A 15,214-nucleotide genomic window follows, 5' to 3' on the forward strand; every position below is an offset into this window, starting at 1 on the left:
TATTAAGAACAACAATTCACTCAGCATTATTAGTGTACTACTTTTATTTAGAAGAACATTTACCTACATTTTATATGTATAATGCTGTTATAAGTATGAATTCCTTTAAATCTGTATCTTCTAATCATGCCTAGCTGATGCAATAAATTATATTTTGCGCAAGTGCTTTACATAAAACAATTTCCAAATTCTCCTAGCAATACACCTGAAAGTTTATGCATGATATTCATAGTCATTACATATGACAGCAATCTGCACTGTATGCGTGTGAGCACAGCTCAGGCACAATTCACAGAAGCCATTTGTGGTAGCCTCAAATGAACTTAGTCAAATGAAGGATTAATGAGAGTCAAATGAGAAATTATGTAGAACTTAAGCTATAAAGGCCTCTTCATGCCTGTTTGTTATTCATAGTCGTTTTTGGACATGTTTCCACACTCTCCACAGATATGTCATGAAAGGTGAAATAATGTCTTATCTACTTAGCATTTGGTAAAGATGTTTGCATTTGTTGCCAGCCTAATTTCTTGGTGTGAGCTGGTTGTCTTGACCAAGGCAAAACCTTATGTGCAGAGCGGCACTTGCTGGCCTAGAAGGCGAAGATACAAACAAAGAATAACTTGTTACATTGATAATCAGGACATTTAATACATTTAGAGGGGACAGAGACATCTTAAATTCTTTATTGAGTATGTATGGCCCACAGACAAAAAAAATGGAGGATTTCCAATAACTGTGGATACTAAGGTATGCATATTATCTCAATATACTTGCCACATGGAGTTTCCAGAGACAGACTGGGAATACAGTGAGTATTTCTTAGGCTTCTGCAGTTCCAGATATACTCTTAGCATGTGTGGATCAGGACATCTGTTTTCTGGTGTCACCTCAGACTGAGTCCAAGCCATGTGTGTCTTTTATGGAATGGCATATTTTCCTGAGGTGCTTGGTGCAACAGATTGCACCATGTTGCTATTATGGCCCCCTCAAGTCCATGGGGGAGCAGTACTTAACTAGGAAGGGCTGTCATTCTATCAAACATCAGGTAGTGTGTTTTGCATGGGGGTGGATTACCAATGTGTCAGCCCAGCATTCTGATAGTGACCGAGATTGCCATAACTGACCCACAAACTCACTCTACTTTCCCTTCCTGTATGGTAGGATGCCTCATGGTCACCTTATTAGTAAGTCAAAGTTTTCATTGCAATCATCTAATTAGTTAGTCTTTGTAACATGCATTGTTTATTACAAATCTACACTTTCTTTGTTGATTATCCCCCACTTTTTTCTTCTTTTCTTGTGTTTTCCAGATGACACAGTATATTAACTTGAGCCATGGTTTATAAAGCCTCTGTCGAACCTGATGGGAACTGTTGAAGAAAGTTATAACACCACCCTGCCCCAGAAATGTATCATCATCCCAAGTGTGTTTGGATCTCTGCAAATCCACTTCTGTTGCCTGGATGAGTATGGTGGTGGTCTTCAGTATGACCCTGCTACTACAAACAGGATGTTTGCTGCATATTATATTCTGCATAATATGATCATGCACCAGATTTTGGTGGTGAACTGTCCTATGATGTCACTGCAGCCAGTACAGGCCCTACCATGACTGATACCAACAAAATTGTAGTGAACTGGTGAAAAAAGAAACTAAAAACCAACAAGTTTACCAGCAGGACTAGTAGACACAACATTTATTTTCAGGTTAAGCGCTTTCATCAAAGTAAAATTGACTTCATCAGGACAATATACAAACAGTCATGTGGATTTAAATATGTTACAGTAACACAGGATAGGTTAAAATCCCACCAATCAAACAAAAATCCCTTGAATAAATTAATACCCTAAAAGGCATACACTGTAAAAACTGAACAATCCAATAAAAGCATTTCTATGAAAAAATCACATTTTAAAATCAAACCCTGTCTGCTCTTTCTTTTAAAGCAGGCAAGATAGATATAAAATCATTTAATCCTGGACATAAATTAGCTGCCAAACGAAGCTGCCCCATCAATTCCCTTTTGTTTAAAGTGTTTTTCCAGTTTTCACCCCCTGGGGTTTATTTCTATTGTATCCAATATCCCAAACTTGAATCCAGAAAAATTACTACATATTTTACTATGCCTGAATAAGGCATTAGTTTCTTTTGAATTCTTAATATCATATAAATGTTCATATATCCAGGACCTGAGAGCCCTCTCAGTTTTCCCAACATAAAACCCCGGGCAGGAATTACACTTGAATTACCCTTTTTAAAAAATACTGTGTCCTGGTTTGTATTGTCAAGTTTCAAACTAACAACTGACAAAATAAATCTACAATGTGTACAACAACCACAGGCTTTGGTAAATTAATTTGATTTTACACTGCTGTTGTTTGTATAACTCTCCAAGGTAAGTTTCAAGTTGCGACCCACTTTAGTACAGAAAATAGGTTTTTCACCCACTGCTTGTAAAATATTAGGGTCACCCCTAAAAATATTCCAATTCTTGCAAAGGTTGTTCCTTATGTCATTATAATGTGAACTGTATTGCACCACACATGCCTGGGAGAAATTGTAGGAAGCACTCTCTGTTCTTTCATTATTTTTTGTTTTAGAAAGACCTCTACCTAACAAAGGTTGATATTTCAAACCCCACTCTCTCAAAATTTCTTGTAAAATACCCTCCACAATTTCCAGTGGATAATCTCTCTCCAAAATGGGAGGGTGGCCTAATGGTTAAAGTGTTTGCCTTATAAACACAAGATTCAGGGTTTGAGTCTCACAAGGGATAAATGGCTAGGCTTAAAATGGCTCGCAAGAGCAGTCAACTTAGTACTAATCTATGAACCTATGAAAACATATTCTTCAGGTCGCTGAATTATTTAATGACATCCTCAAAATGAGAAGTCATTCTAGAAATTCTAATCAACTGTCCCTTTTGTCAGTTGTTAGTTTGAAACTTGACAATACAAACCAGGACACAGTATTTTTTAAAGAGGGTAATTGTCACACTAGTAAAATAGTTTATTTGGCTAAGTGTAATTCCTGCCCAGGGTTTTATGTTAGGAAAACTGAGAGGGCTCTCAGGTCCAGGATATATGAACATTTATATGATATTAAGAATTCAAAAGAAACTAATGCCTTATTCAGGCATAGTAAAATATGTAGTATTTTTTTCTGGATTCAAGTTTGGGATATTGGATGCAATAGAAATAAACCCCAGGGGTCGTAATTGGAAAAACACTTTAAACAAAAGGGAACTTGATGTGGCAGCTTCATTTGGCAGCTAATTTATAACCAGGATTAAATGATTTTATATCTATCTTCTCTGCTTTAAAAGAAAGAGCAGAAAGGGTTTGATTTTAAAATGTGATTTTTTTATAGAAATGTTTTATTGGATTGTTCAGTTTTTACAGTGTATGCCTTTTAGGGTATTAATTTATTCAAGGGATTTTTGTTTGACTGGTGGGATTTTAACCTATCCTGTGTTACTGTAACATATTTAAATCCACATGACTGTTTGTATATTGTTCTGATGAAGTCAATTTTAATTTGATGAAAGCGCTTAACCTGGAAATAAATTTTGTGTCTACTAGTCCTGCTGGTGAACTTGTTGGTTCCTACCATGACTGATGGCAGTGTTGGTGGCCAGCTGACAGCATTAGTAGGAGACCTCATGTGGCAGGCTTTTACACGGTACATGGCTGCACAGGTAAACAGGTGCTATCTAGTCCACATATGGGTTAGTGTTTCCTCATGAAAAAAAGTATAATTGATGCACACTGTTTTATGTGTGGGCCAGGCTGTGTGCAGCATGGCCTATTGTGAGTGTTCAACAGACAGCCTCTCTTATTTTTATTTTCTGCAGTAGAGTTGCTCATACAGTATATATTTATGCATACTGTTTATAAGCTCTATGCCTGACTGTTCACAGAGAGCTGTACTCTCTCTCTCTCTTTCCCATTTATGCACCATGTGGTACACTGGGCAATGAGCACTTTTCAGCACTCATTGTTTCTGTAGTAGTTACAGGTTTTACGGGCTCAGGTTGCTAGTCTAAGGACCAACCCCCCTTGGAGGGTGCACCACACACATTCACATGCACACACTATGGCCTACTGCCACTATTCATCAGACAGTCCTCTTATTTTTATTTTCTGCAGTAGAGTTACTCATGCACTATATATATGCTTACTGTTTATAAGAGCTATGCACACACTCACCCCCTAGGCCCAATTTAGGGTGTCCAATCCACCTACTGGAATGTGGGAGGAAACCAGAGCAACCAGAGAAAACCACACGAACACAGGGAGGACATGCAGACTCCACACAGAAGGCACCCCAGCTGAGAATCGAAGCAGAGAACCTCTTCCTGTGAGGTGGCAGTGCTACTGCTGCACCACTGCGCTGCCACACAGAGCTCTGCAGTGAGTACTATTGACATCATGTAAGGAATAACAAGTACATTTTGTACTGTTTTGCTGAATGTGGGCTGTTAACAGACTCTAGACACATATATGTGTACTACCTCTGCTGTAATGTTCAGTACTTTAAAACTGGTAATCCAGTAGTTGACTGAATTAGTGGAAGAAATTCTGTTTATTCAAAGATGTTTTGCTGATATATTCCAACTTGCACTTCTCATGAGTTTATAACCTGGACAGGAAAGGAAAATGGATTACATTACTTTTCATGATGTAATATTTGTACATGTTTAGTTCTTACAAATAAGAAATAATTTAATGTTATCTGCTGAGATACTGCACATCAGATTATTTCATTATGTCACAGACACCAAACTTTATGGATTAGAATAAATATCAGTTTGTGCAGTTCTAAGGGAAAAGTGGCAACAGTGATCCTGCTGATTGCAAGATGACTTGTTACTTATGTGCAATTATTTGTTTCCAGTGTATGATAGCTCTTAATAGTGTATATTAATGCATTTTGCATCTTCCTCATCCACTTTTTTAATAGTTTTTTTTTTTTGTTATCTTTTGAATAATTATTAGCAGAAGTACTACTCATTTAGCACTCATGAAGCTAACCGGGCTGTTAATGGTATTGCACATTGCAATCTTCAACTTAACCCCCTCTGCCATTCTTTCCGCATTTTCTTTTTTCTGTTATTGTAAACATTACCGCTACTCAAGTGAAATATATGAAGTACTTTGTATTTAGGCATTTTTATTCCTTCCCCCCCTTCCACAGTTTTATATATATATATATATATATATATATATATATATATATATATATATATATATATATATAGGCTTATTAATTGCTGCCATTCACTGTTATTTCCTATGCTGGAGTTTGTTTCTGGGTTTGTTGTGTTGGTTGGCTCCATGCACGGGTTATTGTCGTACCGTGCACTTACGTTTTTGGTTTCATTATATATATCTATATATATATATATATATATATATATATATATGTATATATATATATATAGGTCTGCTTCACATCAGTGAAAGCTGACATCATCGGAATACATTTAATTAAGACAACTTTGCCGAATATACACTTCATCGAATTTTTACATCATCAAATCGCGAACATCGGCAATAGGTTACTGACATGTAGTTAGTTGTGCAGTAGTAACTTACTTCTAAGTATGCAATTTCATTTATAGTAGTGAGATCTCCGAGTTGGCATATTTAATTTCCGTGGGGTGTGGAGGGTGCAGGGAAGGCTTGCCCCCCCCGCATACATGGTGATATTTAGTTATTGTAGTGTGTTTATAATTTTTTGGACTACTGTTTCATTAAGGTTAGGCAGAGTTACGGGAAGATGTCGTAGTTGGTAGTCTTTGTCCTGTGTAGGGTGAGTTCTTTATTTATGTATGTGTTTGGGAAGTTCTAGTTGGTTTACTGTACTATTTTTAGTTGGCAGGTAAGTTAGCTGTATCCGGAGAGTATGTTTGATGTTTTGGGATTCGATGATGTGAAAATTTGATGAAGTGCATATTTGATGAAGTGGTCATGATTAAATGTGTTTCGATGATGTCAGAAACCCTAATGGGGAACTTATCTCTAACACTGCTTGGTAACCAGTACAGTAGGAGGAGTGTTCAGACAGATGTTGAATGATACCACATTGTCTGGCAGCAAAGAAGTTCTGGGGTATGTACATATCAACATCACATTCATGCTCTACACCTTGAGCAGGCAGCATGAGTCTGATATACGACATTTATAAAATCTAAGGCTTTGGAATGCTGGCTGGATGTTTGTGTTACCCTTGACAGGGTATCCATTTTGTAAAGAATACTGCAGCAGTAATATGGAAGGACATTTCTGAGTTATAGTAGGTCAACTGTGTCATGCACGATGTCCCCTAAATATAAGGTGGTTGATGTTGCCCATGATCATAAGGAAGTGCTGCCATGTGAGCTTAACACTGACTTGTTTCTACAACAAAACCTACTGGGTGCAGGTGATCCTACAGACAATGATGTCACAGTGCTGCTTAATCAGGACCTTGAATAAGGGACTGGGTGCAGGTGATCCTACAGACAATGATCTCTCAGTGCTGCTTAATCAAGACCTTGAATAAGGGACTGGGTGCAGGTGATCCTACAGACAATGATCTCTCAGTGCTGCTTAATCAAGACCTTAAATAAGGGACTGGGTGCAGGTGATCCTGCAGACAATGATCTCTCAGTGCTGCTTAATCAAGACCTTGAATAAGGGACTGGGTGCAGGTGATCCTACAGACAATGATCGCTCAGTGCTGCTTAATCAAGACCTTGTATAAGGGGTTCTGCTTCATGTAGATGAATTCGATGAAGCCTGCTTGAATTATGCTATTTTTAATTCCCCCTACTATTTCTATTACTTTCCTGAGAAGCAGTTGTAGTGCGATGCGCTATGTCCCTACATGTCTGGACAGTACCTCGTCCTCACCTGTTTCCTACTTGAGCCTGGTACGTCCTAACTAGTATACACATGGAGGTTGAGGTGGCTGGCTTGTGTGCCACCATACTGTACACCAGTGGGACCGTGGCATTTTTCCTACTTTCTACCATTTCCAAGTAGTACTGAAAACCCTCACATGCACTTTGCAGTACTCTATCTTTTGCTGACTCTTGGTGAACATTCTCATGGCACATTTGTTTCTTGGCAGACAATGCTTTTAATGCTTCTGGAGGATACTATGACTTTTGCCTGTGTTTAGCACCCCTTTGCACAGGGTAGTGGACACTACTACCTCTGAGATTGTGACTTCCTCCAGAAGGTGTTCCTGTGGTTGATGGGACACTGCTGTTGAGGAACATTGATTATCTCCCTGTACAGCTTGACTTTGTGATCTAGTCTCACTTCCTGTGGAATTATGTACCTGTTGTGGTGTGAGAGCTCCTGGCATTAAACTTGGTGACTATGCACCACTGTCTTCAGGCTGTTTCATAAATACACTTATCTTATCATCAGCATCAGACATTATTCTGCTGAAATCTTCTAGCTGTACTGGTAAAGTAAAACTGCTTATTTTTGCTGCTGACTTTGTGAAGGATTGATTGATTGCATTATTATTGACAAACTGGAGCACATTACTGAATGGTATGCAATGAGGTGTGGAGGACACTTACCATGCACAAACATTAGCATAATAGTTAATGTGATTAGCTTGCAGACACAAGGTGCAGGGTTTGATTCTCATACTGGGTAACTGGCTAGCCCTAAAATGGTCCACAAGGGCAGTTAGCCTAGTACTAATCTAGGAACCTATTTCCCTTTCATGACTGGTAGAAATGGGGGGGGGGGGGTTCACCTGTTGAAAGTAAATGTCATGTATTATATGTAACCAGTTAACATCTGCAGTCACAACTTTAATGTGAATGCATCATGGTGGATGCACTAACCTTCCTGAACATGTGTCTGTGGATGTTGCTGAGGTGGCTAGTTATCAGTGTCCATAGCACCTTTGATTGTGCCCATGCCATCCTCATCAGTATCATAGTCATCGCCCCACATGAAGATATTCCTCCTCATTGGGTGTTAAAGGGATAAGTGTAGGAAGTGACCCTTCAGTACTGCTACAGGCAATTACATTTGGTCTTGCCTTTGCTCTGGCATGTCCTGTTATATAGTTGGCATATTTCCTGCACTGTGTCAATTGGAGGTTCCTCCCACAGTTGCCACCAAACTTGACCAATCACAGGTAAGTACAGGGGCTTTACAGCTATTGACTGAATTCTGTACACAGTTTGAATGCAAATGAAGGTCAGCAGCCCTGATCTCTATGAATTGCGGTTATATGTGCAAATGTATATATGGTTACAAAGATGCAGATAACTTCTCAATGATTGTGGATGAGCTGCACTGAGGCGGGAACGTTCATCAGGGCATAGCTTGTCCAAATAAAATTGAAATATTTCTTAGCATTTAAAAAAGAAAAATGAAGTAGGTCAGCATTTACACTGGTGTTTAATAAAGTCATATCCATAGTCATCCTATGGAATATAATACATCTTAGCACTTCTTAACAGTGAATTACTTTGATTAATGCAGTAACACCAAATGCAATTATTAATAAGCTTCAGCTGTAAAACATTAATTATGAAAGGATTACCTCAAGCGATACTTCCAAAATCATGCTTCCATAACGCAATAATGCATTATCATAATTAGAATTGTGCAATAACGGCCAAATCATCACTCTGCTTAAGCAAATGCACATGTAAACATATGGCAAATTAATGGATTAAACATTGATTTCCTGGCCATACCAATGTCATCATACAACTTCAACTAAAAATAAATCTCTCTCCATGTCAAGTTTGCAATTGTAAACCTAACTTTACAAAAATATCACTTCCATTGGTAAAATTCCTATGTGGCTTGGTTACACTTATGTCACACCTCAGACAGTGTGGTTCCCACCCAACGAACCACAGTCTTCCGGTGACATTCCTCACTTCGGTTCTTGCACTTCTAATGATAAAAGCACCTGTGAAAGCAGGAAGCCAAGCCGTAAGTTGTACCAATAAGGAGGCAAAGATTATGGACTAGATCTTTATCACACCTGCAAAAATTTTAAAACAAACGTGATAGATGTGATCGCTATCACTGAGTGGAAGAAGAGTGACACCTGCAGGAGATGGGTGAACATCTGGCATCCCTGACATGTATTATCCACTCCAGACAACACTTTCAGCACAGGTATGATGACCTGCAGAAGTGCAGGCCTGACCAGCTGGCTGAGTGAGTTTCTCAGGTTAGACATGAAGGCCAGAGTTCTAAGTATTTTGATATTTTACTTATGCATCTTAGTTTATATAGGTTTTAAAAAAGTGTTAGAGTAATACCGTAAAGGTCTGTTATACAAGTACAACTATATACGTGAATGCAAAGATGTATTTATATATATATGTCAAAAGGTGTTAGTAAGCAAGCATATACTTGTATGTTTGCAAATAAACACAGAAATGTGTGTATGCATACATATGAATATCTCAGACTATATATATATATATATATATATATATATATATATATATATATCCACATACATATATATGAATACACACACACACACACACACACACACACACACACATATATATAGCTATATATATATATATATATATATATATATATATATATATATAAATACAGTATATATATATATATATATATATATATATATATATATATATATATATATATATGTGTGTGTGTGTGTGTTTATATAAATTTGTACAAACTTAAAATATACTTTGTTAATTAAGGGATTATTTCTATGACAGGCAGAACGTTTCTACAAATATATTTCTGTGTGTAGACCAAAATCATTTCTTAATGTAATAATTTTGGAAGACTGTCATCATTTCCAAGCATCCTCACCCTGGTCAGAGTGGGGGTGCCTGGAAAAGAAACAGAAGTTACGAGTAATGCAGGATGCAGTGTGCAATTATTTTGTTACCATAATTTGAAAGATGTCTTCCTTAAAATAACTTTACTTGGCATTCAGGATAAATCTATCCAGGCTGTACTGCACAGCACACACTTAAATCAAAAAGGAAAAAAAATTGCAAAGGTTTTAAGATGTACCCAAACTCCAAGCAGAGACAAACTGAATCCAGAACAAAAAAAAAATGTTAAAAAATGAAGGCATCACATCCTTATGCCTGGACTTGCAGTAAACAAAATTAGAAAGAAGTGATTTTCTGAAGCATAACATGTCACAAATTAATCAGAGACATTTCTTACTTCAGTACATAACACTTTTATGCCTATGATGCAAATTATTCTGATTAATAAATGTAAGCACGTACTATGACTACACATATACGATAGGCAAGCAAACATACCCTTATTTTTTTGTTGTTTCTGTAGCTGATGAGATTACTTAAACATTGTTTCTGGGAGTACACAAGATTAATGAGGCTAATTGAGGTTACTTGTGAGTATGCAAGCATTAAACATGCATCAGAAATAAAAATGCATGATTAAGCAAACATTCTGCTGCATTTATATTATTTATTTATTTTACATTTGTTTACCGGGATGGTCCGACTGTATATATGTACATTTTCAGTGGAGGTCCGGGGAGAAAAGATCCATGTTAGTAGATTACATTACATTAGTAACATTTACAAATTAACATAGTTTACAGTCTTCAGTAAAGTTACAAACATTTATTGAACATGGTAGGCAACTGAGAATTTCACACAGATAAGGACTTTATCCTGTAACAAGCTCTAGATATGCCACAAAGCAAAGTCTTATACATTTTAGAGTCAAATGACATTTTTAATTAGGCAAGATTTCCAATACCAGGGGGTGGGTGTTAGTCAGGTTATGAATAGGGACATTGCCGGTGCATTTGAAAGTGTAGTTTGAGGCTTTTTTTGAACTGGGTTAGAGAGGGCTGGAGAGTAAGTTCAACAGGTAGAGAGTTCCAAGTTTTGCCTACAGAGTTGGCAAATAGAGAGCCACCAGCCACATTTATGCTTTGGTTGTTTGAACCAACAGTTTGTCAGCAGAGCACAGCAACCTCAGGTTGCTGTAGGGATTAATGCTCTTGTTTAGTGCTGGTGTCTTATTGGGGTGGGAATATAAGTGTGCCATTACTGCATCTTAAGGTAAAGAATTTAAAATAAACATAGTCATGCTTTTTTAAACATTGATTTACAAGTATTAATGAGTATTAATTCCCAGGCTGAGACTGAAAATGACCAGAACTGATCAGTGTTCTAGCCTGGTAAATAAATTCAAATAAATACATAAAGTAGAATTGCATAAATACTGTGCTACCATTAAAGTAATCCAGAAAAATCCATTTTGGAAACATATTGCAGAATATTATTTAATGTAAAATGTCTTACCATTTCACATCTTTATCCTGATTATTTGTAGCTTATCATTACTATTCTGCAGACTGTATTCTCAATGTAAAACATATTACCATGCAATACTTAACACCTGCTTATTAGATTTCAGAACATTTAGTCCATATAAAATGTAATACCTCTTTATGTCTTTCACCTGCTTACATGATGCTAAATAAGCATTGTTAATAAGGTAGATATTAGTATCAGACCATATTACTAGTGCATTTATTGTCTCAATTTTGTGGCTCGATACCCTTTCTCTCTCTGTTTCCTTATTTTAATAAGCCATTCTTATTTCCTTTCCATTTATGCCCAATCTTGTCCCCCTGACGGCAGAGAATATTCACCCTTAGCATTGCCAGGGATGTCCTTAAAGGGTCAGGAAGGTGGCTGTGGGTCCATAGGCTCCCTGAAGTAGTGAAGCCTAGTAAGCCACAAATCTCTTGAGCTTTGGGACTTGGTAGAGGAGGAGGTAGAGTGCGTAGTTGAGAGGTGACTTTTGGCCACATAATATTTTCTGCAGTGGGTGCAAGACATGCTGCTCCAGCAAGCTCTGACTACTGAGCCACCACAAGTTTCTGACTTCTCAACATTGGGGTTTTCCACTGCATATCCATCAGGTAGTAAAAACATTTGTCGTCCTGTAGACCAGTGTGTAGCTGGTAACAACTCCTCATCACCTCCCTCCTTCCCTAATCTTCTGTCTTACTCTCTCTAAACCACTTCTGTCATTCCCTAATCCTTTGCCTTACACCATCTAACCTACTTCCTTCCCAAACTACCCTCTTAAATATAAAGAAAAAAATTCTAAAAAATAAGGGTAGTCTATCCCCAGCCAAAAGTATAGAACCCCACCTTTCCCATCTCCTCAAACATAACCCTCTTGATGTGTTTCTTCTGTGTGTTCCTCTGTCATGGCTCCCATTCTTCCATCTTTCCTATCTTCTCCTTTCTAACTTTTCAATGAAACAATCAAGATTTCCTAATAGGGCCACCCCTATAGAAAATGCATAAAACCCCTTTATATATATTTTTAATATTCATTAAAAATAGCTTCACTGGGTTCTGTTTGCCTTAACTACTTGTCAATATTTCTATCAGGATGACACATTGCCTCACTTATCTGAAAATTTCAAAGCCATCTGAGGCTTTATATTTTAATGTATGACTTCCCACATGCCTAAACCATTGTTTTCATAACAATATTAAAGTTGTTAAAGTCGATGTTTCCTTGCAGAAGCTTTTGCACTGCACTCAGTATATTTCTATATAGTTGTAGCCACACTCTTCGCAGATAAACACTAAGAAAGTGCGAAACTTAGGACTATGTATACCATCCCTATTTTCCTTCATGACATGTTTCAATTTATCTATACCACTTGTAGTGGTGGTGCTGCGGTAGCGTTGTTGCCTCACAGTAAGACGCTGTCCGGTTCGATTCTTAGCTAGAGCGTCTTCTGCCTGGAGACATGCGTGAATGGGCGTACCTTCGTTGAAGGTTTTGTTTCAGGCCTGGCAAGCCGGTACGTAAAAATCAACTGCCAATCATTAGTGGACTGGAGTTCCGCTGTGGCGACCCCTAACAGGGAAAAGCCGGAAGAGACAAACAAACATGTTTCAATTTATCTGACAAAAACACACTGAAGTGCACCCACTATCAAGAGTGACATGCTTGGATCATGTGTCCATTCAGCCCACTTATTTAATGACTTCTTATAAGGATATGACAGTACACTTACTTATTCAAAATGAACTCCTTTAGAATTGTACCCCTCAACTTGCAGATGTTGAAAATAGGAACAAATGCCTTTAAAAGTAGGTACATTCAATCAAAAACCTAAACAGCTAAACGGCATGGCATTTGAGTTTCAAATAGCACATAACTCTACCAGCTTCCAGTAAGAATGTGGGATACTAAGAAACATGTTTAGAAACAGGGAGTGACAAAAATAATTGAACAATATACAAGCTAAGCACATTATCAAAGGCAGTGTAAAATCTGTAGACTTTATTAAAATGTATTGCAAAATTCTAATACACTTCAGAAAAAGTGAGATGCAAGGTGTGTGTCATCTTTTTTTAAAATATTATTGCCATTAGTATGTTAGACATGTAGTGTGGTTTTCTGTGTGCTAAATACCCCAAAAATCACATATAATAAGGGGTATTTAGAAATTTGTGTGAAGGGGTAAATCAACACTGAAAATAGGACATACCACCAAAAGTAAGTACATCATATGCAAGGGTAAATCAAGCCTGAATACAGGAGTATTCTTTTAAAACAGGGACAGTTGAGAGTTTGATAAGTGTTGTATCTTTAGGAATCCTTGATTTTTGCATCCATCTCATGGAATCCTTGCAGCTCTACAATTTTTCCTGCCATGTGCCGCTAGTTGCAGCACTTGTAGACTGCTATATTTTTAGTTCTGAGACATGCTGTAAATATTTCAGCATGCATAATTAATGCTGCTCAGTGCACCGTGTAAAAATACAGCACCCAAGAAGAGGGCTTGTGATACTTAGCCAGTGTGTGTGTGTGTGTGTGTACATGTGTATTATAACCACATAAAATAATGGCTTTTGTTACCGAGGAAAGAGTGCCAAATGACATGAATGGCCTTGCAATGTCACTGGCTGAACTCGGCACATTATTGTTAGTCACGTTTTTCATTCTCGTACGAAAAAGTTATTAGTTACAAAAATATAATCAATTACAATTTTTCCACTCAATATATTTATGTTTCTATGAACATAGTTTTACCAGCAGATTAAGATTAAGAAGATTTAATGCATTGTTTGATTTCTACAGATTTGCATACATTGCATATCTTTATCTTCAAGCCCTGACATTTGCAGTTCAGGAAATTAACCAGAATCAGCATCTGTTACCCAACATCACTTTGGGATTTAGAATATTTGACTGCTGCACTATGGAAGCAAGAGCTATACAAGGTGCTTTTTCATTGCTTTCTAGTCTGGAAGATCCCATTCCTAATTACAAATGTGAGAAAATGTCAAGGTTAGCAGCTGTCCTTGGAGGGTCTGTGTCATCAACAACTCTTCCCTTAGCTCGTCTACTGGGGCTTTACAGGCTCCCACAGGTGATTCTTCTTTAACATTTGAAAGGAGCTGGTATGTTTATCAATTCTGAGTAAACTCGTGAAATTCAAACAAACAAAACTAAACTGTAAATCAAACAAACAAAACTAAACTGTAAATTCTGAGTAAACTGATAACTTTTGATTGGAATGATCTTTTAGATAACTGAACAGCTTTAGCTGTCTAGAACCTTCTGAATGCATGAAGCAATCAGTTGCAAGCCTATAGCAGACTGGGGAGGCTTTTACAAAGTTCTAAGATGTCATTACTTTTAGGAAGTGTTATAGTTCAATCTGTAATTTTCTGAATGAAGACTTGAGAACAGTTACACAAAATATTAAAATCTAGAATGTTATGTCAAAGAATAGGGATGGCAAAACCTAAATTGTTACCATGTGTAGGGAGTAAATGGCATGAACAAAAAAAATATATCCATTTCTTAAATGGGAAGGCCTAATGGACATGCACTTCTCTTTCAGGGGATATTTGGGAGCAGTTTCTGGGTAAGTATCTTACTTAATGCCACTCAGTAAACAAATGAAGGCTGAGGGGAATCATAGGTTCATAGGTTGGTACTAGGCTATCGGCCCTAAGGCCTATGCAAGCCTAGCCATAACAATTCCCTGGAAATTTTTTCCACAATATTTACTTCTTTGGGCCCCTGTCTAGCAGGGTGACTGACATGATCCCCGGGGTGAATTTCCTATCTCCCATCCAATCATCAAGGTTCCTTTTGAAGAGGGCCAATGAGGTGCTCTGCTTGACATGTTTGGGGAGTCTATTCCAGA

The 15,214-nt window shown here is 37.5% G+C and overlaps 1 protein-coding gene across 1 annotated transcript in view; it reads left to right on the forward strand.

Annotated features, from left to right (window-relative positions):
- Positions 1–3,611: 3,611 nt before the first annotated feature.
- Positions 3,612–15,214, forward strand: part of LOC122805946 — a 105,021-nt gene continuing 93,418 nt past the window's right edge. Inside the window, exon 1 of the mRNA XM_044076191.1 lies at positions 3,612–3,698. Coding sequence (XP_043932126.1) covers positions 3,612–3,698 — 87 coding nt within the window. The remainder of the gene's footprint in view (positions 3,699–15,214) is intronic.

Source organism: Protopterus annectens, chromosome 7.part0 (genome assembly GCF_019279795.1).
Source record: "Protopterus annectens isolate FY-2018-M chromosome 7.part0, PAN1.0, whole genome shotgun sequence".
Lineage (NCBI taxonomy): Eukaryota > Metazoa > Chordata > Ceratodontiformes > Protopteridae > Protopterus > Protopterus annectens.